At 39.2% G+C, this 24,470-nt stretch overlaps 1 protein-coding gene across 1 annotated transcript in view; it reads left to right on the top strand.

The window, feature by feature from the left end:
• CCDC38 (coiled-coil domain containing 38) overlaps positions 1-24,470 on the top strand; it is a 65,934-nt gene that overhangs the window by 22,352 nt on the left and 19,112 nt on the right. Inside the window, exons 5-10 of the mRNA XM_025402286.1 lie at positions 5,717-5,781; positions 11,217-11,380; positions 11,475-11,555; positions 14,517-14,674; positions 18,522-18,620; positions 20,960-21,008. Of these exons, the coding sequence (XP_025258071.1) occupies positions 5,717-5,781; positions 11,217-11,380; positions 11,475-11,555; positions 14,517-14,674; positions 18,522-18,620; positions 20,960-21,008 (616 nt within the window). The remainder of the gene's footprint in view (positions 1-5,716; positions 5,782-11,216; positions 11,381-11,474; positions 11,556-14,516; positions 14,675-18,521; positions 18,621-20,959; positions 21,009-24,470) is intronic.

Genomic DNA, 24,470 nt, shown 5'->3' with positions numbered 1-24,470 from the left:
TTCCGTCAAGGGCATACGAAGCTGCACTCCCCTGCTAACACCTCTAAACAAGCTCCCAAAGTGCTGGGTTTACAGGCATGGGCCACCACGCCCGGCCTAAAGTTTTAAAATCTATTAAAAAGACAGCTGTGTGATAAGTGCTGACAGATTTCATATATATTTTATTTAATCCTCAACAAAACATTGTTAAATATTTTTGCCTCCTCTTTGTGTCTGATGAAAGTGACTCACGGAGTCTGTCACTGATTCGAAGTCTCTCAGAGGGTGGAGAATTCAAGCCAAGAACTGTCTGACTCCAAAGCTTGTTGTTTGTTACCTCCCAATTAACATTATTAATGATCATAATAATCATTGTTACCATTATTAACTTTGAGAAATTAAATGATTACGCATCCCAATTGTATTTTTAAAATAATAGCCAGTAACAATTATTAAGAAATTACTGTGTGTTTTTGTAATATGTTACGTCATTTTCCTCTTACAACACCATGATGAAGTAGTGTATCTTCCCAGGCTTACTTATGCTTTGGTAATAAACCACTCCTAAATTTCAGTGACTTCCAATAACAGAGGTTTAATTATCCTTCACTTTCCGACGTGGGTGCTTTTTTCTGGGTCTTCTGCTGAAAGAACAGTTCCTGTCGGGGATGTTGCTGGAGTTACAGCAAAGTTACAGCAAAGGGAGAAAGGAGAGAAACAGGTGGTGGTTCTTGAAGCTTCTTCCTGGAGGCAACGTAAATCCCATCCAATCCCATTCCCTGGGCTGAATCTGTCAACATGCAAGCCTGACATCAACTTAGTGGGGAAACAGAATCCTCTCACAGAGAGGGGCAGCAAATATTTGGGAACCATAACATAATCAGCCATAGGCAGTATCCTCATTTCACAAATGAGGAAACTGAGGCATGGAGAGACGGTAATTTACTCATGTTCCCACAGCTAGTAAGAGGTGAAGGTGAAATGTGACCCAGGACGACGTGGGCCTCCTAGGCAGCACACGCTCACAGGTTACTTGGAAATATTGTTTCCTTTCTACTTCTATTTGCATTTTTTTGCTTTTATTATTACTTTTTGAGACAGGTTCTCACTTTGTCACCCAGGCTTGAATGCAATGGCATGATCATGACTCACTACAGCGTCGACCTCCTGGCTCAAGTGATCCTCCCACCTCAGCCTCCCCTCCCAAGTAGCTGGGACAAAGGCACACACGACCACACCTGGCTAATTTTTGTATATTTTTGTAGAGACAAGGTTTTGCCATGTTGTCCAGGTTGGTCTCAAACTCCTGGGCTGAAGCGATCCACGTACTTCAGCCTCCCAAAGTGCTGGGATTACAGGCATGAGCCACTGCTCCTGGCCCTGCTTTTATTACTATTTTTAATTGACCCCATAATAATCATGCATATTGATGGGGTACAGCGTGATGTTTCAATACATGTATACAATGTGCCATAATCAAATTGGAGTAATTAGCATATTCATCGCCTCAAACATTTATCATTTATTTGTGTTGGGAACATTCAAAAGTCCATTCTTCTAGCTATTTTAAAATATGTACAAACTATTGCTAGCTATAGTCACCTTAGCACACTATAGCACACTAGAACTTACTCCTGTTGTCTAGCTGTGCTTGTGTGCTGTTAACCAACCTCTTCCTATCCCCCCACCCCTATCCTTTCCTGCTTCTAGTCACCACTATTCTGCTCTCTACTTCTATGAGGTCAACTTTTTTAGCTTAGAAGTGAATATTTAAATTCTTAAATTTTAGATTCAGGGGATACATGTGCAGGTTTGTTACGAGGGTATGTTTCATGATGCTGGGCTTTGGGCTTCTACTGACTGCATCACCAAGATAGTGAACATGGTACCCAATAGGAAATTTTTCAACCCTTGCTCCCCTCCTCCCTCCCTGCTTTAGGAGGCCTCAGTGTCTATTTTTGCTATCTTTATGTCCATGTGTACTCAATGTTTAGCTCCCACTTATAAGTGAAAACATGCAGTATTTGCTTTTCTGTTTCTGTGTTAATTCACTTAGGAGAATGACTTCCAGCTCTACCTATGTTGCTGCAGAGGACATTATTTTATTCTTTTTTATGGCTGCATAGTATTCCATGGTATACATGCACTACATTTTCTTTATCCAGTCCACTGTTGATGTGCACCTAGGTTGAGTCTCTGTATTCGCTATGGTTAACATTGCTGTGATGAACATACAAGTGCATGTGTCTTTTTGGTAGAACAATTTATTTTTGGGGGGGTAGGTACCAGTAATGAGATTGCTGGGTTGGATGATAGTTCTATTTTTAGTTCTTTGAAAAACCTCCAAACTGCTTTCCACATGGGGCTGAATTAACAGTGTATTCCCATCAACAGTATATAAGCATTCCCTTTTCTCTGCAACCTAGCTGTCTGTTATTTTTTGACTTTTTAATAATAGGCATTCTGACTGGTGTGAGATGGCATCTCATTGTGATTTTGATTTGCATTTCTTTGATGATTGGCAATGTTGGGCATTCTTTCCAGTTTATTGGATGTCACTTGTGTGTCTTCTTTTGCCTACTTTTTAATGTGTTTTTTTTTCTTGTTAATTTGTTTAAGTTCCTCATAGATTCTTGATATTAGGCCTTTGTCAAATACATAGCTTGCAAATATTTTCTCCTATGCTATAGGTTGTCTATTTAGCCTGTTGATAGTTTGTTTTGCTGCGCAGAAGTTTTTTAGTTAAATTAGGTCTGAAATGCCAATTTTTATTTTTGTTGCATTTCGTTTTGAGAACTTTGCCTAGGCCAGTGTCCAGAAGAGTATGTCCCAGGTTTTCTTTTGGGATTTCTTTTTATAGTTGGAGGTCTTACATTTAAGTCTTGAATCCCTCTTGAGTTAATTTTTGTATATGGTAAGAGGAAGGGGTCTAGTTTCATTCTCCCACATACGGCTAGCCAGTTTTCCCTGCACCATTTATTGGAAAGGGGATCCTCTCCCCATTGTTTATTTTTGTCAGTTTTGTTGACAATTGGTTGTAGGTGTGTAGCTTTATTTCTCGGTTTTCTATTTTGTTCCGTTGGTCTCTTTTTGTACCAGTACCATGCTGTTTTTGTTACTGTAGTCTTGTAGTATAGTTTGAAATCAGGTAATATGATGAGTCCAACTTCGTTCTTTTTGCTTAGGATTACTTTGGCTATTTGGGCTCTATTTTGGCTCCATGTAATTTTTATTTTATTTTTATGAATTATTTATTAATTTAGAGACAGTGTCTTGCTCTGTCCCCCAGGCTGAAGTGCAGTGGCATGATCACAGCTCACTGTAACCCTGAACTCCTAATCTCAAGCAATCCTCCTGGATTAGTCCCGTGAGTGGCTTGGACTATAGGCATGCACAACCATGCTCAGCTAATTTTTTAATTTTTTTGTAGAGATGGGTTTCTTGTTGTGTGCTCAGTCTGGTCTTGAACTCCTGGCCTCAAGCAATCCTCCCATCTTGGCCTTTCCAAGTTTTGGGATTACAGGCGTGAGCTACCATGTCCAGTCTGAATTTTAGAAAGATTTTTCTGTGAAAAATGACATTGGTAGTTTGATAGGAATAGCATTGAATCTGTAAATTGCTTTGGTAAGTGTGGACATTTTTAATGGCATCGATTGTTCCAATCCATGAGCCTGGAATGTTTTTCAATTTGTTTGTGTCATCTATGAATTTTTTCAGCAGCATTTTGTAATTCTGATTGTAGAGTTCTTACACTTCTTTGGTTACAAATATCCGTAGGTATTGTGTGTGTGTGTGTGTGTGTGTGTGTGTAATGTAAATGGGATTGCATTCTTGATTTGGCTCTCAGCTTGAATGTTATTGATGTATACAAATACTATTGATTTTTGTACATTGATTTTGTATCCTGAAACTTTGCTGAAGTTGTTTGTCAGATCTAAGATTCTTTTGATGGAGTCTTTAGGGTTTTTTAGGTATGGAGTCATATCATCAGTGAAGAGAGATAATTTGACTTCCTCTTTCCTGTTTAGATGCTTTTGTTTCTTTCTCTTGCTGGATTGCCCTGGTTAAGACTTCCAGTATTATGTTGACTAGGAATGCTGAGAGTGGAAATCCTTGTCTTGTTCCAGTTCTTAGGGGAAATGCTTCTAACTTTTACCTCTGTATGATGTTGGCTGTGAGTTTGTCATAGATGGCTGTTATTATTTTGAGGTATGTTCCTTCCATGCCTAGTTTGTTGAGGGTTTCTACCATAAGGGGATGTTGGATTTTATTGAATGCTTTTTCTGTGTCTATCGAGATGATCCTATGGTTTTTTGGGTTTAATTCTGTTTATGTGGTGAATCACATTTATTGATTTGTGTATATTGAACCAACCTTGTATTCTAGGAATAAAGCCCACTTGATCATGGTGAATTAACTTTTTGATGTGTTGTTGGATTCAGTTTGCTAGTGTTTTTTTGAGGATTTTTGTGTCTATGTTCATCAAGGATATCGACCTGTAGTTTTCTTTTTTGTTGTGTCTTTACCAGATTTTGATATCAGGATGATACCAAATTCATAGGATGAGTTAGGGAGGAATCCCTTCTCTTTGATTTTTTTGGAATAACTTCAGTAGGACTGGTGCTAGCCCTTCTTTGTACCTCCGGTAGGATTTGGCTATGAATCCATCTGGTCCAGGGCTTTATTTGGTTTGGTAGGTTTTTTTTATTACTGATTCAATTTCAGAACTCATTATTAGTCTGTTCAGGGTTACAATTTCTTCCTGATTCAATCTTGGGAGGTTGTGTGTTTCCAGGAATTTATCCATTTCCTCTAGATTTTCCAGTTTGTTTTCATAGAGGTGTTCATAATAGTCTCTGAGGATCTTTTATATTTCTGTGGGATTGGCTATAATGTTACCGTTGTCATTTCTGAGTGTGCTTATTTGGATCTTCTCTCTTTTTTTCTTTGTTAATCTAGCTAGTGGTCTGTCAATCTTGTTTATTCTTTCAAAGAACCAACTTTTTGTTTCATTGATTCTTTGTATGGTTTTATTTTTTCCTCTCAATTTCATTGAGTTCTGCTCTGATTTTAGTTATTTCTTTTCTTCTGCTAGCTATAGTTACATTCTTATTAAGAGATTTTATTTTATGCCACATTCTGTTGGTTTTTATGAAGCAAACATTATTGAAATGTAGCATATGTATACATTTCCAGAATGAAAAAAGCTTGAAAGGAAACATTTGGTATTTTCTATTGCTAGACGGTAAAACTAGTTGTCATCTTTTCCTTTCCTGACATAAATTTGGTTTATGAGCCCAAAAAGATTTTGCCTAAGAGCTTTGGTTTTATGTGTAGATTGGCCAAACATTAAGATTTAAAATACTTCAGTCTTACTTGGTACAGAACAGTCTTAGGTTAGTTGTGTGACCTTGGATAAGAATTTTGACAGCTCTACACTTCAGGACCTTACAGACAGGATAGGGATAGTAGTAAGTACCTTATTCGGGTTGTTGTTAGGATTAATTGATGTGTTTAAAGTGGCTAATGAAGTTTCTGGAATATGATAGACATAAAATAAATTGTAATTACTATTATTAAATTAACTTGAGTGGTTAGGAAAAGGTTTATTTGAAGGCATAGTATTTTTAAAAGATCGGATACATACTGTAGAATAATTTAATTATATGGCTTTTATTTTATACAGCATTTTTAAGGATGATGCACAAACTTAACTCTATTTCAACTTTCTTCACAGGTTCAGACACAAAAAGGACTGTCCATGAATTTATTAATGACCAGAGAGACAGGTTTCTGCTCGAGGTAGTAAAAATAACTTTGCTCCCCTAGCCAAATGGAAGACTTCTTGTGTAGTGTTGTCAAATATTTACCTTGACATTTTGCTTTTCTATTACATGTCCCAAATATATTGGTTGAACAGGTTGGTTTTTTCATGTGTTCATTAATTTGAAAAATACTTACTGAGAGTTTACTATGTGCCAAGCAGTAAAGCAAAGACCTGCCCCTCAAAGGATTTACATTCTAATATCCCAGACAAGGTTTTTATACTTCCTGGAACCTATCAGAAAAATTATTCTAGAAAATATCTGGTTCTAGTTTGTTCCTTTTTCCCCAATTATCTCTCCTATGACCAGGATAGCACCTGAGATGCCCTGTTTAATGCAGCTTCTCCTGATGCTTTGGCTGAATATGGTGGGAATCCAAGCACTCTGGAAATTCAGACAATTCTAGAATCCCTCCAGCTTTCTTGATACCTACTCATGTCAGAACAGTGTGCCAGGTCCCTTGTGGAGTCTTTTATAAAAAATGATAGAGGCTTTTTTTCCTGCCATCAAAAACTTTAACTAGAAGCCAAGTGTATAACTGAAAACATGATTATTTACTATGTCTATATGCATATTCATTTACCGTAGGTAAAGCAGAGATGCCAAGCACTTAATGGGAAAATAATTACAAAATGAATGAATTGAACATTTTTATACCTTTATTGTCAAGTATCTAATAATCTAAAGATGTTAACATGTCTCAATTAAACTCTTTGATGCTAATGAGTAAATAACAATGTACTTGACTTTTCCTAATTTCACATCACACATTTTGGGGCATAAATTTAGTTAGTTAGTACTTCCGTACACTGCCAGCCACAATCAACATAAAATATCTCACTTAAAGTAACTAATAAAGTTATAAATAGAACCTGATGGCTTTGTTTGTTAAAAAGCATTTCCTGGGTATGAGTCTGGTTTTTATTATAAAGTCCTACTGACATAACAGATGTCCTAGGTAGTTTAAGGTGGCGCTTGATAGATACACTAAGATGTTAGGACATTTATATTAAATATACCTCATTTCCTTTCTTTGCTATATCCCTCCCTTCCTCAACCAGTTTGGTGAAGTGTCCACTTATCAAAAAGACTTGTACAGTCTATCCTCCGTATCCACAGGCTCAGCATCTGAGAATTTAACAAACTGCAGATCACAAATATTGAGAAAAAATGATAAAAAAACAACAAAATAATATAAATTTTGAAAAATTATGAAGTATAACAACTATTTATATAGCATTTACATTGCTATTAGGTACTATAATCTAGAGATTATTTAAAGTATATGGGAGAATGTACATAGTTATATGCAAATACTATTCCATTTTATATAAGGGACTTGAGCATCCACAAAATTTGGTGTCCTTGGGGATCCTGGAGTCAATCTCCTGTTGATGCCAAAGAAACTTACCAGATTGTATACTTTAAAAATGTGGAGTTTATTGGATATTATACCTCAATTAAGCTAGAAAAAAATTACGAAAATGATTCTACAATTACTCATCTTTTCTAACTATTATTTTTCCCTCTCTGCTGGATTATTGCCACCAACATACAAACATCCTACTATTTACCCCATCTTTTAAAACAACGCCACCCCAAAACTATTTGTAGTAAAAAATTCGACCTTGTCCAGAAAGAGTCTGACCTTTGCCCTTGACTTCTGGGTGGTAATCTATATCATACTTAATAAAGATGTCTTTCTTTAATGTAGAACTGGTCACATCTGACAGTCTTAGGGTGGGGGCTGGCCATCCCAGAAATACTAACAATGGGCCTTAGAGGTAGGGCTTTGGGTCACACTTAGAGGGTCTGGAGACTGGAGACAGATCAACCACACGGTCAACCAATCATACCTAGTTAATGAAGCCTCAGTGAAAACTCTAGACACTGAAGCTCATTTGTACTTCCCTTGTTGACAATATTCTGTGTGTGTTGTCACATGTAGATGCAGGGAGGATAACGCCTCCTAGTTCCATGGGGAGGGAACACTGGAAGCTTTGCATTTAGAATTCACTCAGGCTCTGCCTTATGGGTCTCTTTCTTTGGATGATTTCAATCTGTATTCTTTCCTTTTAATAAACTATACCCATGAGTATAATAGCTTTCAGTGAGTTTGTGAGTCCTTCCAGCAAATTACCAAAACTGACAGTATTTGGGGGAACCCCTCAAACTTGCAGTCAGCGTCAGAAGTGAGAGCAGTCTTGGGGACTACGATATGAAATTTTCAATTTGGCTAACTCTGGGTAACTTGTAATAGTTTTCAAAACCTGAAGTGGCTTCATGGCATCTTTATTTTTTTATTTATAGCAGAGTTGGGACATGAAATACCCATTTAAAAATTATTAACATTGACATATTGTGAATTTAATATTATAAACACTTTATGCCAATAAATTTGACAACTTAGATGAAATAGAGAGAGTCCTTGAAAGATGCAAACTACCAAAGCCTACCCAAGAAGAAAGAAATAAATGGAATAGTTTTACGTCTCTTAAAGAAATTGAACTTACAGGTAAAAATCTTCTCACAAAGAAAAACCTAGATTTATTGGTTAATTCTGCCAAATATTTAAAGAAGAAATAAATTTAATTTTATACTCACTGTTTCAAAAAAATGAGAAAGAGGGAATACTTCCCAACTCATGCTGTGAAGCCAGCATTACCCTCATATCAAAACTAGATAAAATGATTAGAAGACAAGAAAACTAAAGACCAAGATCTCTTGTGAGCATATATGCAAACATTCTGAACAAAATGTAACAAACCAAATCCAATAATACATAAAAATGATAATACATTATGACAAATTAGGGTTTAATCTAAGAATACAAAAGTAATTTAACATTTGAAAATGAATCCATGTAATACACATTAACAAATTAAAATTGAAAACCCATATGATTATCCCAATTGATGCAGAAAAACCACTCAACAATATCCAAAATTCATTCTTGATAGAGACTCTCAGCAAAGTAGAAAGAGAAGTTCCTCAACTTTATAAAAAGACATCTACTAGAAACTTATTACTAACATTATATATCTAATGGTGAAAGACTGAATGCTTTCCCCCTAATATTAGGAACAATGCAAGGATTTCCACTGCACCACTTCTTTTCATCAGTGTTCTAGAGGTCCTAGCTAGTGCAATAAGACAAGAAAAAGAAATGAAAGACATCCAGATTGGAAATGAAGAATTAAAGCTGTCTTTATTTACAGACAACATGATCCTCTCTGCAGAAAATCCGAAGAAATCTATTTTAAAACTACCATAACGTACGAATTATGGACCTAAAAAAATGGAGAGTGATACCGTGTTCATTGATCCAAAGACTCAATATTGCTGAGATGCCAAATCTTTCCAGATTGATTTACAGATTAATTTATTTAATCTATAAATACAATCTCAATGCAAATCCCAGGAGTCTTTCTTGTAGAAATTGAAAGACTGATTCTAAGTTTTATACAGAAATGCAAAGGACCTAGTTTCCAGAGCTATGAAGCATCAAAAATACTATCCTACTTGCAAGCTAAGAAGTTAGTCTGGTACAGTTTCATAGTTTCAATAGAAGACACCAGACTCCTGGGTCAGAAATAAAGAATAGTTTCTTATTTATAGCCATTCCACCCCTGGGAATTTATCCAAGAAAAATAAAAGCACATGTGCTCATAGCAACCTTATTCGAAGTAGCCCAATGGAGGAAACAAGCCAGATGTCTATGAACAGGTAAATGGGTAACCAAACTGGGGTACATCATCATAACTGATCACTACTCAGCAATAAAAAGGAATTAGTTATGGATACTCTACAACATGGATGACTCAAAATAGTTATACTAAGTTTATAAATCCAGACAGAATAATAGTTCATACTATAATTTCACTAGATAAAATTCTAGAGAATGCAAGCTCGTCTATAGTGACAGAAGACAGGTCAGTAATTGCCTGGGAAAGGAGTTGGGAAGGAGGGAAGAAGGGATGGATTACAAAGGGCATGAGTAGACTTTTTGAGGTGATGAATATGTTCATTATTTTGATTGTGGTGATGATTTCCCAAGTATATAAATATGTCAAAACTTACCAGATTGTATACTTTAAAAATGTGGAGTTTATTGGATATTATACCTCAATTAAGCTAGAAAAAAATTACGAAAATGATTCTACAATTACTCATCTTTTCTAACTATTATTTTTCCCTCTCTGCTGGATTATTGCCACCAACATACAAACATCCTACTATTTACCCCATCTTTTAAAACAATGCCACCCCAAAAACCGTCTTTAGATATCAATTTGGCTAACTCTGGGTAACTTGTTAGTTTTCAAAAACTGAAGTGGCTTCATGGCATCTTTATTTTTTTATTTATAGCAGAGTTGGGACCCTCTTTAGATATCACATTACATACCATGGTTGTTATTACTTTAAAATCATCTCATTTCCATATTTTAAATTCATTTATATTATAATGTATGTGGCCTTATTTATGATTTTTTTTTTTTCCTGTATGGCATTAAAAACCCAAATGGGTCTGGGTGTGGTGGCTCACACCTGTAATCCCAGCACTTTGGGGGGCCAAGGCAGGCAGATTGCTTGAGCTCAGGAGTTTGAGACCAGCCTGGCCGACATGTCAAAAACCATCTCTACTAAAAATACAAAAATTAGCCAGGCATGGTGGTGTGCACCTATATAGTCCCAGTTACTTGAGAGGCTGAGGTGGGAAGTTTGCTTGAGCCTGGATGGTCGAGGCTGCAGTGAGCCAAGATCACCCCACTGCACTCCAGCCTGGGTGACAGAGCGAGACTCCGTCTCAAAACAAACAAACAAACAAACAAAACAAAACAAAACAAAAATCACCACGTGGATTCTTATATTCTATACTAAAAAAATAGAAGGAAATAGCAGGCAGATGTCAAAGTTGTGTTTGGGGATCTAAATAGGCCTTTTTGATTACAGTTCGATGTGGTACCCTCGGGCTGGCTCCCAGGAATGCACCACTGGCATGGCAGAGTTGAAACTGCTTTCTCCCATGGTCTTCCTATTGGCAGAGAAGCTGGTAGCTTTTGTGACTGCAGACAGCCCAGTTTCCCAATTCCCAGAAAGTACTAGAGGGTAATACACTGTAGGGAATACCAGATGCATCTGCTCTTTGGAGGAATATGCAGCTATTTTTTATTTCTAGGGCAGAGCTCTTTTGGAATAACACTGACCCTCTCATAAAAGTAAGAGAGGGAAATTAGTCTCCCCTCTAATAATCCCCGAAAATAAAACTCCTTCAAGAAATAAAGTCCATTGCTCCAAGATTTAGGCATACTATTATTTCCAATACAAATGTTTACTTGCTGTGTATAAGACTGTTGAAATTACTAAAAATGTGGAATCATGTTTTTACACCTCTGTCTTCAATGCCCCTAGTATGCTTTGTCAACCAAAAGAAACACAATCCAAAAGTTTGAAAAAGACATAGCAATGAGGGAACGGCAACTCAAAAAAGCAGAGAAAAAGCTCCAAGATGATGCACTGGCCTTTGAAGAGTTCCTTCGAGAAAACGACCAGAGATCTGTAGACGCTCTTAAATTGTTAGTTTCATCACTCTGGCCAAACCCCTCTCACCTCTTTTGTTTGTTTGTTTGTTTCTAAGAAGTAAATTAACAGATCTTCATTGCTTTTCAGGGCAGCACAGGAAACGATAAACAAACTCCAAATGACAGCAGAGCTGAAGAAAGCAAGCATGGAGGTACAAGCAGTGAAAAGGTGAGGGTGGGTACAATCTTCTCGTGGCCAAATTTCCATGACCCATTAAAACCTGTTTATGCCAGGTAAGACCTAATAATCTTGATCATCCTTATCAGTTGATGATGTCATAAGTATGAACGAATTTTTAAAAATAAGTAACCTGTCCATCAAGCTTTGTTCCTGCCTGGGTATCAGGACAGTATGTGGCTTCTGGCTGGAAAGTCTCTCTAACTTGTAGATACAGAAGCAAAGAAATTAGTTGAAGCAAAACAATCAGGAATAAACAATAAATTACTGTCTAAGTGCCCTTCTTCATTCATTCATTTTTTTCTTTTTATATTTTTAGTTTAGTCTGGTTGCACTTTTTCATTCATTCTGAGACGTTTTTTCCCCCACATTTTAACATCTCTGAAATTGGGACTCATTCTACAATTATCTTACAATCATCATGGGCAGTATTTTTTATGTTTACGCTTACATAGTAGAAACTAGTATTGTTATTAAAAACTAAGATCTGCTGGGCACACTGCTCGCCTCTCAGCTCCTTTGGAAGTTGAAGCAGGAGGACTGCTTGAGCTCAGGAGTTCAAGTGAAGTCTGAGCAACACAGCAGGACCCCATCCCTAGTAAAAATAAATAAAAATTAAAAAGCTAAGCTCTATAAAGAGAAAAAAGTATTGGAGCAGGTGTTGGGTAAAATTGTACCATTTGCCACCCCTTTTCAAACTTGGATGTTTCCTTCCATGGTCAAGGAAACTCACCTGAATTAATTTTTTTTTTTTTTCCTTTGAGAGGGAGTTTCGCCTTTGTTGCCCAAGCTGGAGTGCAATGGCGTGATTTCGGCTCACTGAAACCTCCACCTCCTAGGTTCAAGCGATTCTCCTGCGTCAGCCTCTCAAGTAGCTGGGATTACAGGTGCACACCACCACGCTTGGCTAATTTTTTGTATTTTTGGTAGAAACGGGGTTTCACCATGTTAGCCAGGCTGGTCTCGAACTCCTGACCTCAGATGATCCACCCACCTCAGCCTCCCAAAGTGCTGGGATTACAGGCATGAGCCACTGTGCCCGGCCTAACTAATTTTAAGTAGCTAAAGAAGCTTCCTTCTGTCATCATTTTTGGACACTAATTTCATGATTCAGCAGACACTGTAGTGTTGGTATCAGGTCAATGCTAAACTTACTTTTCCTTGGTGAGAACTTGATGCTTACCTCTCCTCTAGAACTAGGTCCTAGGCTTCTTACATCCTTCAGACAAGCTAGTCTGAAATGAAGCAGAGTTGATTTCTCGGAAACCAACTGCACTAACAGAATGTGTGTTTCACATTCTGGCTACAGTAGGCTCTTCTATTTTAGGAGCCTAAAACTGAAGCTGCTCCAAGATGGAGCATTTCCTTCTCTCTTTCACCCCCTAATGCAATTAGAAGATTCTATCCATTTATAGAATGTTTCTAGAGCTAGAGTAGCAGCCTCTATTTTAGTGCAAAGTACTGCATTTATGCACACTAGCCACCGAGTTAAGCCCTCCAAACGGCCTTGCAGAAGAGAACTTTTGATCGTTTATGTGTCACATCATCCTAGAAAGGTGCAGGAGATCATGAAAAACAAGCCTGTAGTGGAGCAAGGGCAGCAGGTTCTCTACTCTCTTTATGGCTCGAGATGGCCCCAGGAGGCCTCCTCTACAGGTAGCGCTGGAAAGGGAAGGGGGCATCTTCTGAAGCTTTTGCTTGGAAGCTGTATCGTTCCAGCCAATTGTCACCCCGTGTTCTTTGTAGCATATCCGGGAGGATTTCAATCTAAAACGGAGGCAGCCATAGAAGGAAGGGCTCCCATCAATCTTCCAACTGGTGATACGTGAGGCAGCCATTTACTGACCCTTGAATATCACTCTCGCACCAGGGCTAAAGGAAGCCTCTGACAGATAGAAATATTAAAGCTGAAAACACTGATACAAAGTACTATTGATAAGAGTATTGGTGAGGGTCTGAACAACGAAGGCTCTGAAAGATAAAGGTTTGGAAGCTCCCTTTCAAGTGGGCCTTCTTTTGTTACTTTAACATCCCTCTCTGTCCACTTTGTAATGTAATTACTATAATGCAATGTGAAGCTGGGCAAAAGTTTTTGGTCCAAGTCACTCAGTATTGGCAAGAGCTTGGGCATCTGAGTCAGACGGACCTGGGTTTGAGTACTGGCTCTACCATTTACATCTCCTTTCCAAGATAAGAACAATAGTACCTGTTTTAAAGTGCTGTCCTGAGGATAAGCATATGTCTGTAGTGTGTCCTGCCTACAGTAGTAGGTTCTCATTAAGTGTTAGTTTCTTTCTTCTCCTTACAAATGTACCACCTTTTGCTACTTTTTTTTTTTTTTTTGATGGAGTTTGGCTCTTGTAGCCCAGGCTGGAGTGCAATGGTGCGATCTCGGCTCACTGCATCCTCCGCCTTCCAGGTTCAAGCAATTCTCCTGCTTCAGCCTCCCAAGTAGCTGGGATTACAGGCGCCTGCCACAACACCTGGCTAATTTTTTGTATTTTTAATAGAGACAGTGTTTCGCCATGTTGGCCAGGCTGGTCTCAAACTCCTGACCTCAGGTGATCTACCTGCCTGCCTTCTCAAAGTGCTGGGATTACAGGCATGAGCCACTGTGCCCGGTCCTGTTGCTACCTTCTAATTTCTCCCTATGTCTAAAATGTAATACAGTGTTTCCCACAGAAATAATAAATAAGTCGAGTAAAACTATCATGTCTATTCTAAATGTGTGCGTATCCTGGGACATGTTTTATTTAAACAGCATTCCTAAAGTTTTATTTCATCTCATTTCATATTTCACTGAAGCCCATATTTTTATGGCCATATTTATCCTTTTTGATAATTAAATTATTAATTCAGTACACAATCAAGAGCAAAAATTTTGTAAATTTTTTTTAATGAACATGCTTTCACACAGATATACCTAATCATATCTTTGTTTCTTTTGAGTAGTGAAATAGCAAAAACAGAATTCCTCCTCAAGGAGTACATGAAATATGGTTTTTTTCTGCTGCAATTGTCTCCAAAACATTGGCAAATCCAGCAAGCACTAAAAAGAGCACAGGCATCAAAAAGTAAAGCCAATATCATCCTTCCAAAAATATTAGCAAGTAAGTTACTTATTCTCGACTTCCATGAAGTGAATATTCCTAACTCCAAAATCATCTGCTTCAATGTTTTTTATTTATCTAAATAGATTTTTTTAAAAAAACAGAACCTAAACAAAGATTTTCACTATATCTGTTATTGTGTATCATTAATTTGGAAACTTGGGCTAATTTCAGATATAAAGTGCCTTTGTCCATTTGTGTTGCTCTAGAGGAACAGTTAAGGCTGGGCAATTTATAAAGAAAAGCAGTTTATTTGGCTCGCAGTTCTGCTGGCTGTACAAGAAGTGTGGTGCCAGCATTTATTTCAGCATTTATTTAATTATTACGTCAGGCTGCTTCCACTCATGGCAGAAGGGAAACGTGTACAGAGACCACATGGTGCAAGGAGAAGCAACGGTGAGGGGAAGCAGGTGCCAGGCTCTTTTCAACAAGGAGCTCTTGTGGGAACTAAGAGAGTGAGAACTCACTCATTGCTATCAGGATTGCACCAAGCCATTCACAAGGGGTCTACCCCCATGACCTGAGCATCTTTCACTAAGCCCCACTTCTGACACTGGGGACCAAATTCCAACATGAGATTTGGAGTGTAGCATAAAGCAATAAAAATATATGCATGGGGGAAAGATAAAATATATTATTTTCAACTGATATGGTAGCATACCTAGAAATCCCCTCTAAAACCCTGAGAGGCTATTTGATTTTATTAAAAGATTCTGTAAACAGACACAAAGTCGTTTATGTGGCTTTTTCTTTCTTTTCTTTCTTTTTTTTTTTTTTTGAGACAGAGTCTTGCTCTGTCACCCAGAACTGGAGTGCAATGGAGCAATCTCGTCTCACTGCAACCTCTGCCTCCCAGGTTCAAGCGATTCTCCTGCCTCAGGCTCCTGAGTAGCTGGGACTACAGGTGCGTGCCCAGCTAATTTTTGTATTTTTAGTAGAGAGGGAGTTTCACCATGTTGGCCAGGATGGTCTCAATCTCTTGACCTTGTGATCTGCCCACCTCGGCCATCATTTATGTTTTATTAACCTAAGTAAACTAATATTATTAATTAGAAAATACACAAGAAGGTGGGACATGGTGGCTCATGTCTGTAATCCCAGCATTCTGGGAGGCCAAGGCAGTCAGATAACTTAGTTTGGGACCAGCCTGGAAAACATGGCAAAACTCCTTTTCTACAAAAAGCAAAATATTAGCTGGGCATGGTGACACGCACCTCCCAGCTACTCAGGAGGCTAAGATGGGAGGATCACCTGACCCCAGGAAGTCGAGGTTGCAGTAAGTCATGAGTATGCCACTACACTCCAGCCTAGGTGATGGAAGTGAGACTCTGTCTCAAAAAAGAAAGGAAGGAAAGGAGAAAGAAAGAAGAGGAGGAGGAGAGGAGAGGAGAGAAAGAAAAGAAAAAAAACGAAAAGAAAAGAAAAGAAAGAAAAGAAGGAAATTAAATCTAAGAAAACAACCTGTCTCAAAAAAGAAGGCAGGTAGGCAGGCAGGCAGGAAGAGGAAGGAAGGAAGGAAGGAAGGAAGGAAGGAAGGAAGGAAGGAAGGAAGGAAGGAAGGGAGGAAGAAAGGAAAAGGAAAAGAAAGAAAGAAAGAAAGAAAGAAAGAAAAAAGAAAGGAAAGAAAAGAAAAGAAAGAAAGAAAGAAAGGAAGGAAGGAAAGAAAAAAGAAGAAAGGAAAGAAAGAAAGAGGAAGAAAGAAAGGAAAAGAAGAAAGAAAGAAGAACAAAAGAAAGAAAGGAAGGGAGGGAGGGAGGGAGGAAGGAAGGAAGGAAGGAAGGAAGAAAGGAAGGAAGGAAAATATACAAGGAAATTAAATCTAAGAAAACAATAACCTTAATGTGTGTGACCTGGAGATTTGAGAAATAGAAAACTATGTAACTATGTCATGTTTTCAGATAGAAAGATTGATATGTAAAGTTGCCAAATTGTCTAAAACTAATGTATAATTTTATGGAATTTTAAGTAAAATGTTACCAAAAATGTGACAGGGAATTGGGTCTTGGGTGGGGAGAGCTTTGCACAATGATCCAAAGGTTCATCTAGAAAGATAAGCAAATACTTTTGAATTAGGAAGGTAATGGGAGGAAGATTACAAATCCTTTAAAACTGTATATAATATATTATCATGGAATCTCAGGAATCGAAACAGTCATGTACTGGCATTAGGTCAGCTCAGCGGATCAGAGAAGGGCCCCATTACATATTTATAAGAATGTAAGCCAGGTGCAGTGGCTCACACCTGTAATCCAAGCATTTTGGGAGGCTAAGGAGGGAGGATTGCTTGAGCCAGGAGTTTGAGACCAGCTTGGGCAACATACTGAGACCTCGTCTCTACAAAAAATTTAAAAATTAGCTGAACATGGTGGCACACAATTGTAGTTCTTCCACTAGGGAAGTTGAGGTGGGAGGATTGCTTGAGCCCAGGAGAAGGATGTTGCAGTGAGCCATGATGATGCCCCTGCACTCCAGCCTGGGCAAAAGACAGAGACCCTGACTCAAAAAAAAAAAAAAAAAAATTTAATAAGTGAAAGCGGGGTCACAAATCAAGGGGATGATTTGCACTTTCAACTAACAGGACCAGACTTATCCTCTTGCCTGAAAAACTGGATAAACATACGAAACAGGAATTTTCAGACATTGGATGGACATCAAACAGCAAAGTAGATTGATCCCTTGGAGAGGGGAAACCAGTGAGGTGAGCCCTAGGATTGCCTCAGCTTACTACCTGGAGAGAGTTTCCAGGATGCAGTGCAGGGATGGGAGCCAGGGGCAGCCCAGCTGAGAACTGACGCCACTACTCCAGGATAGGAGCATTTACACCCCAGAAATTGGCGGACTACAAATCAGGGGGCATTTGCTTTCTAGAGAGTTAGTTGTTAAACATTTACCAACACACCACTAATGGGTTCCCTGCTTGGTTCCCTGCATCCCTCACTGTGCTGAGTGTGATTAAATTAGGTCATATGTGTAAAGTGTTCAGCACATGATAACATTTGGTTAAAGCTAAATGGTGTTGCACAAGAGAAAAAACAAGTGGGTAAAAAAAACCCAAGAAGTATTTGCATTTAGCAACTTTAGATTTAGTCCTTCTTGGGCCAGGTGCGGTGGCTCAATCCTACAATTCCAACAATTTGGGAGGCCAAGGCAGGCAGAGTACTTGAGCCCAGGAGTTGGAGACCAGCCTGGGCAACATGGTGAAACCCCATCTCTACAAAAAACAACAACAACAACAACAACAACAAAACCCAAAAATTAGCCAGGCATACTGGTATATACCTGTAGTCCCAGCTACTCAGGAGGCTGAGGTGGGAGGATGGATTGATCCCAGGAGCTCAAGGCTGCAGTGAGCTGTGATGGTGCCACTGAACTCCAGCCTGGGTAAAAGAACAAGACCCTGTCTCAAAAAAAAAAAAAAAAAAAAAAAAAAAAAAAGATTCAGTTCTGGGTTCATCATCTAAATAGAGAATGTTCAGACACTAGTTAAGTCTGTCAGTCCAGAGGCTTGAATACCTAACATTTGGGATTTTAGGAGTTACAACAGAAGGATGTTGAAAATGGAGATGTCCTAGTGCCCTACTGGTCAGTTCTCACACCTTCTCCTATCCCAGAGACCAGTCCTTACTATCTGCATATTATGTTTGTATATTACCATCTGCATATTACGTTTGCATATTGCCATCTGCATATTATGTTTGCTGGTTGATGATGTCTCCAACTTATATTTCTGTCCCTGGAAGTTTTGACAATAACTCTATCTTCAGCCTGAGACAAAGCTCTCTTTCTCAGCAGTGTTTTTTTCCCCCCATCTTTCTTTTTGTCTCTCCTTTTCATTTTCCATTTCTAGAATTATCATTACATTCGAGTAAAAGGGAAGGCATTCTTGAGGAGTTTGGGGGGACAGCCATCCTTTCAGAAGATGCTTCTCAGGGAAGAGACAGCCAAGGTAAAAGTAGATTTGGGACTCATGAAAGTAAAACCTGAGAATGTCCATTTCAAAGTGGAGACAGGACTACAAGCCAGCCTGGAAAATGGAGGGCTGTGTCCACCCCACCCTCAGTCCTAGCAGCCAGGGGCTCTGGTTCTCTCTCTCATGTTATCACAAAATGCCGAGAGGTGCACGAGTGGATAGAATAGGCAGAGAATCAGAGGAAGAGGGTCCCTGAAACATCCCCTGGCTAACCAGCACATGTCCTGAAGTCCTTCCAAGCTGAGGCGCCTCGTTTCTCTGGCGCAGGCCTGCCTTCTGCTGTTGACAGGCCCACTCCCAGGGCCCAGAAAACCAGGCCATTTGCAACCAGGTGACTGCCTTTGGCCAGTGATTCAGAGAATTAACCCTTGGGAAAAGGATTAATTTAGAGCAGAGGTAGCTCTAACCTACCCACCATCAACTCCAAGAAGTCCTTCACTATCACCGTCCCTCCCTGGTGGAATGACCCTCCTTCTCCCGCTCTGCATCACAAATTCAGACCAGAGATTTGGCCCCACTGGGCTGTGCTATCTGGCCCCAGTGTTTTGGTGTTGTTTGGCTTGGTGGCCAATGTTTAAAAATCAGCACATGTAGGCCAGGCATGGTGGCTCACACCTTTACTCCCGGCACTTTGGGAGGCTGGGGCAGTGGATCACTTGAGCCCAGGAGTTCAAGACCAGCCTGGGCAGCATGGCAAAACCCCATATCTGCCAAAAATACAAAAATTCGCTGGGTGTGGTGGTGCACGCCTATAGTCCCAGCTGCTCGGGAGGCTGAGGTGGGAGGATCACTTGAGTCCAGCAAGTCGAGGCCACGGTGAGCAGTGATGGTGCCACTGCACTCCAGCCTGGGTGACAGAGTGAGACCCTGTCTCAAAATAAATAAATAAATAAATAAATAAATAAATAAAGTAAAAATAAGCATATCTCATGAAAAAAAAATCTGTATTTCTATCTTCTCTTGAAAACCACAAGATTTGACGTCTGGCATCAAGTTGGGAACTTTCCCGTGGGAGGGGTCTGATCTCTCATGTTGCTTTGTCTTTATTGGGACCACTCCACTCCTTTACCTGCCCTGCCCTGTATCCATCTGAGTTTGCAGCCCCTAATGCAGGCTGACCCCTGGGGACTCCTTTTCTCCTGTATCCTACTATCAACCTTGGAATGTATTTAGTGGTGGGATAAAGGTCAGGAATACAAGTTGCCTGCCCAGAAATGACCCTGGTATGAGCCTGAAGCATTGTGCATCTGGCCAGCTGATTGAAAAGTAAACTCTTGGGCTGTGAGGCCACTTTGGCTCACTTTAAGACGTATTATTTTGCCTGTTGGAGGATCTAGAGTAGGGTGTGGGGGCAGGGGTGGGGTAGAGGGAGTGGGAGGTGGTGTCAATGTTCTCTTCTCTTTGAAATTTTGAATATAGAAGTTTCTCAGTTTAAATAACACCTCTTAACAATACTTTCTAGTAGTACATGTTAGGGTACCAGCTTAAAAGCTGAGATAGGCCCGGCGCGGGGGCTCATGCCTGTAATCCCAGCACTTTGGGATGCTGAGGTGGATGGATCTCCTGAGGTCAGGAGTTCGAGATCAGCCTGGCCACCATGGTGAAACCCCATCTCTACTAAAAATACAAAAATTTGCCGGGCATTGTGGCGGGCACCTCTAATCCCAGCTACTCGGGAGGCTGAGGCAGGAGAATCGCTTAAACCGGGGAGACAGAGGTTGCAATGAGCCAAGATCGCACCATTGCACTCCAGCCTGGGCAGCAAGAGCAAAACTCCATCTCAAAAGAAAAAAAAAAAAGCTGAAACAATAATTTAAGATGGTGACGGGACCCATCTGGTTGGTTCTTCTTCATCCATTTTTTCCCCTTCTTTCCTTTACTCACCATGTATTTGTTGGAGACATAAATATTTCAGGTGCTCTTCAAGACCCCACGTACACAAACACAAATAGTACATAGTTCTGCACTCCTGAACTACACACTATAATGGGGTGAGTGATATATAGTTATAGACAGTGAGGGCTTTGGAGGGAAAAGCCAAAAGTGTGATCTCTCCCTGAGGCATTTAGAAGAGTGTGTGCCTTTCATTTTATTCTTATGCGTGCAACTCAGTTTCAATAGAATAAAAGACCTCCAATTTCTATGCAATTATTCCAATAATAAAATAATTTTTTTAAAATAAAGAAGTAATGGGCATGTCTGTGCAGAAAAATGAATACCTTGCCCCAAGTGCATGGGCTTATTTCTAATTCCATGTTATTTCTCTTCACTCCACCATCACCAACGGCACGGCCTCGCCTGGACATTTCGAACAGGAAAGCCAAGCAGAATCCTGACTCGCACCTCAGAGAAAATCAAATCAAAGTACAGTATATACTTGACTAACTCCCTTGGGAACTGGGAATGGTTTTCAGCAAATAACTTTTAGCCTTTTCTCAACATCTATGTCATGTATCCATAACTGTTGTAAGAGATCCTGGAGGCAGTGGTGCCATCTCTGTGCACTCCTGAGATCTCACAGGCCTCTCTCCATTCTTTGTTAAGTATCTACAGCTATTATTTGCAGAAACTATCTGCCCCCTTGCATCTTGGGTCTTTGCTTCTCAGAATCCACTGCCCTATTTTTTATCAGGCTATTCTGCTAGCCTGTGTGTTTGCAGTTTCACCATGTGATTCAAAATTGCCGCAATTAGGATCATAAAGTATTTTTTTTGTTGTTGTTTTCCCCCCTCACTTAATTGTTCGCTCATTTGTACTCATTATTTCAGAAGTCACTCGTTCTCAACCCTTTCTACCCCAAGACAGCTTCTTTAAGAAAATATGTTGATGCTTGGGTTGGGTACACCAGCCCAGAGGAAGGGATCTGGGCCAGCATCACAGTATCATGACAATCTCTGAGGAAAACAGAAACATTTTGCTGTGAATTCTAGGCACCCTCTGAATTCTGGACATCCGCTTCTCTGGCACTTGGCAATCGCTATTTTTTGTAATTAAATGTTCATTTTGAGATCGTTTTAGATTCACACACAATTGTAAGAAATAGTACAGAGAGACTTCATATACCCTTTACCCAGTTTCCTCCAATGGTATCATCTTGCAAAACTGTAGCACAGTACCATAACCAGGATATTGACATGGATGCCATCAAATACAGAACATTAGCGCAGGGTTCTTCATGTTGCCCTTTTATAGTCACATCCACTTCCCTCTCCCACCTCCCCTTAACCCCTGGCAACCACCAATGTGTTCTCCATTTCTATGATGGTGTTATTCCAAGAATGTTCTATAAATGGAAATCTACGGTATGTAATCTTTTGGGATTGGGTTATTTTGCTAAGCATAATTCTCTGAAGATTCACCTAAGTTGTTTGGTCTATCAGTAGTTGGTTCCTTTTTCTTGTTGAGTAGTATACTATGGTATGGACGTGCTGTAGTTTATTTGCTCATTGGAGACCATCTGGATTATTTTGAGTTTGGGGATATAATAAATAAAGTTGCTAGCAATATCTTTGTTCCACCTTTTGTGTGAACATAATTTTCACTTCTCTGGAATAATTAGAATGTAATGCCTGGTTGAGTGGTAGATGCGTGTTCAGTATTTTTTGTTTTTGTTTTTGTTTCCTTTTCGAGATGGAGTCTTGCTCTGTAGACCAGGCTGAAGTGCAATGGCACAATCTCCGCTCACTGCAACCTCCACCTCCCAGGTTCAAGCAATTCTCCTGTCTTGGCTTCCTGACTGGGATTACAGGCGCCTGCCACCACGCCCAGCTAATTTTTGTTATTTTTAGTAGAGACGGGATTTCACCATGTTGGTCAGGTCAGTCTCGAACTTCTGACCTCAGGTGATCCACCCGTCTCGGCCTCCAAAGTGCTGGGATTACAGGGGTGAGCCACCACACCCGGCCACATGTTCAGTTTTTAAAGAAATTGATGAATTGTTTCTCAGAGTGACTATATCACTTGACATTCCCACCAGCATTATTTGTGGGGTCCAGTTTCCTCATATCCTCAACAGCATTTGGTGTTTGCACTGTCTTTTATTTTAACTATTCTGTTAGGTATTAATTTGATTTTCCTAGTAGCTAATGGTGTTGCGCATCTTGTCGTGTGCTTGTTTGCATCTTTATATCCTCTGATGAAATATCTATTCATATCTTTTGCTCATTTTCTAACTGAATTGCCTTTTAAAAAAAACTGTTGGATTTTGAAAATTCTGTATATAATTAGATATTAGTCCTTTGGGGATATGTGGTTTGCAAAGAATTTCTCTTAAGTGTGTAGACTGTCTTTTTATCCTCTTAATAAGCTCTTTTGTAGAGTGAAAATTTTAATTTTGATGAATTTCGAGTTATGAATTTTTTCTTTTATAGTTCATGCTTTTGGTGTCAATTCTAAAACATTTTCCCTAGCCTTAGACTCAAAGATTTTTTTCCATATTTTTTCTTAAGTGTTTTATAGTTTTACGTGTAAGTTTGTGATCCATTTTCCATTTTGAGTTAATTTTTGTATAAGGTGTGAGGTTTAGATTGTGGTGATGGTGTTTTTTTGCCTGTGTATCTCAATTGGTCCTGTACCATTTGTTGAAAGGGCATCTTTCATTGAATTGCTTTTGCGCCTTTGTCAAAAATCATGTAAGCATATTTATTGGGCCTATTTCTGGATTCCCTATTCTGTTCCATTGATCTATGTAACTGTCCTGCCACATGATCTTGACTACTGTAGCTATTACTTTTTTATTTTTATTATTTAATATAGGCAAGGTTTATTACGTGTGACCTTGATTTCACATACAAAGTTAGAATGGCAATTACACTTAAAATTAACTCATTAAAACGTGTAAATATCACAGTATAGATATGTTATCCAAAATCCAAAGGTAGTGAAACTGGTAACATACTGCTACTTATCTTTGGACAGATACAACCATAGTATTAATGGAACTGGTTCCCAGACAAGTATGTACCACTTGCTCCCATGCCTTAGGGAGGAGAGGATGTTATAACACAGGCGGTATTGATGCAATGACTCGTGAATAGTTGCTCCTAATTAACACTGCTAAAATTAGGTTCACATGTTTCACTTTGTGTGGGAGCTGATGACTCTTGTTCTTCTGTGTTTTGAGTGATATCTTTCAAGGTGTTGACATCAAATCCACTCATTCCAAAATGCATCACAGATGGGAATTTAAGCCTCTTTACAAAGCAAACCACTAGAAATTATAGGTAGTATGCAGCACTGATCTGTAACTGATCTCTGATAATATAGCAACATCATTTCTTTGGAACATAATTTTCTTGATCCTACAAGAAGTGACAGGATAAGAAAACTTATAGTTAAATGGCAACAGTCTTGTTACAGGACAGTTATCTCCCAGGTGTATGTCGCTAGTTTTAATTTCTGTGTTGTTATCAAAGGGCCTTATTTTCATTCTGACTAACAATCAATTATCAGGACACGTTGAAACTATTGCAAGTCAGACAGTGACCTAGGCCATCAGTAGTCAACTCAGTCATTGCTGCAGTCCAGTGTCTTCTTTATCCACTGAAGATCTGTGTCTTAGGTCTGGGTTGAGTCCAGAAGAATTCCAAAACAATAGAGAAAACAGGAAGGACCTGCCTAAGAGCACAGACGTCTTCATTGCTCCAGATTCCAAGACACAACACAGGGAACAGAAAATGGCCTGTAGCTATTAGTCTTAAGGTCAGGGAGACTTCTTATGTAATTCCTCTTTTTCAAAACTGTGTTGGCTATTCTAGCTCCTTTTTCTTTTTATATAAATTTTAAAATAATCTTATCTACATCTACAAAAAATCTTTCTGGAATTAT

This window comes from Theropithecus gelada, chromosome 11, assembly GCF_003255815.1.
Source record: "Theropithecus gelada isolate Dixy chromosome 11, Tgel_1.0, whole genome shotgun sequence".
NCBI classification, from domain to species: domain Eukaryota; kingdom Metazoa; phylum Chordata; class Mammalia; order Primates; family Cercopithecidae; genus Theropithecus; species Theropithecus gelada.
Note: the sequence above shows the minus strand (reverse complement) of the source record. Positions and strands in the feature narration are given on the sequence as shown.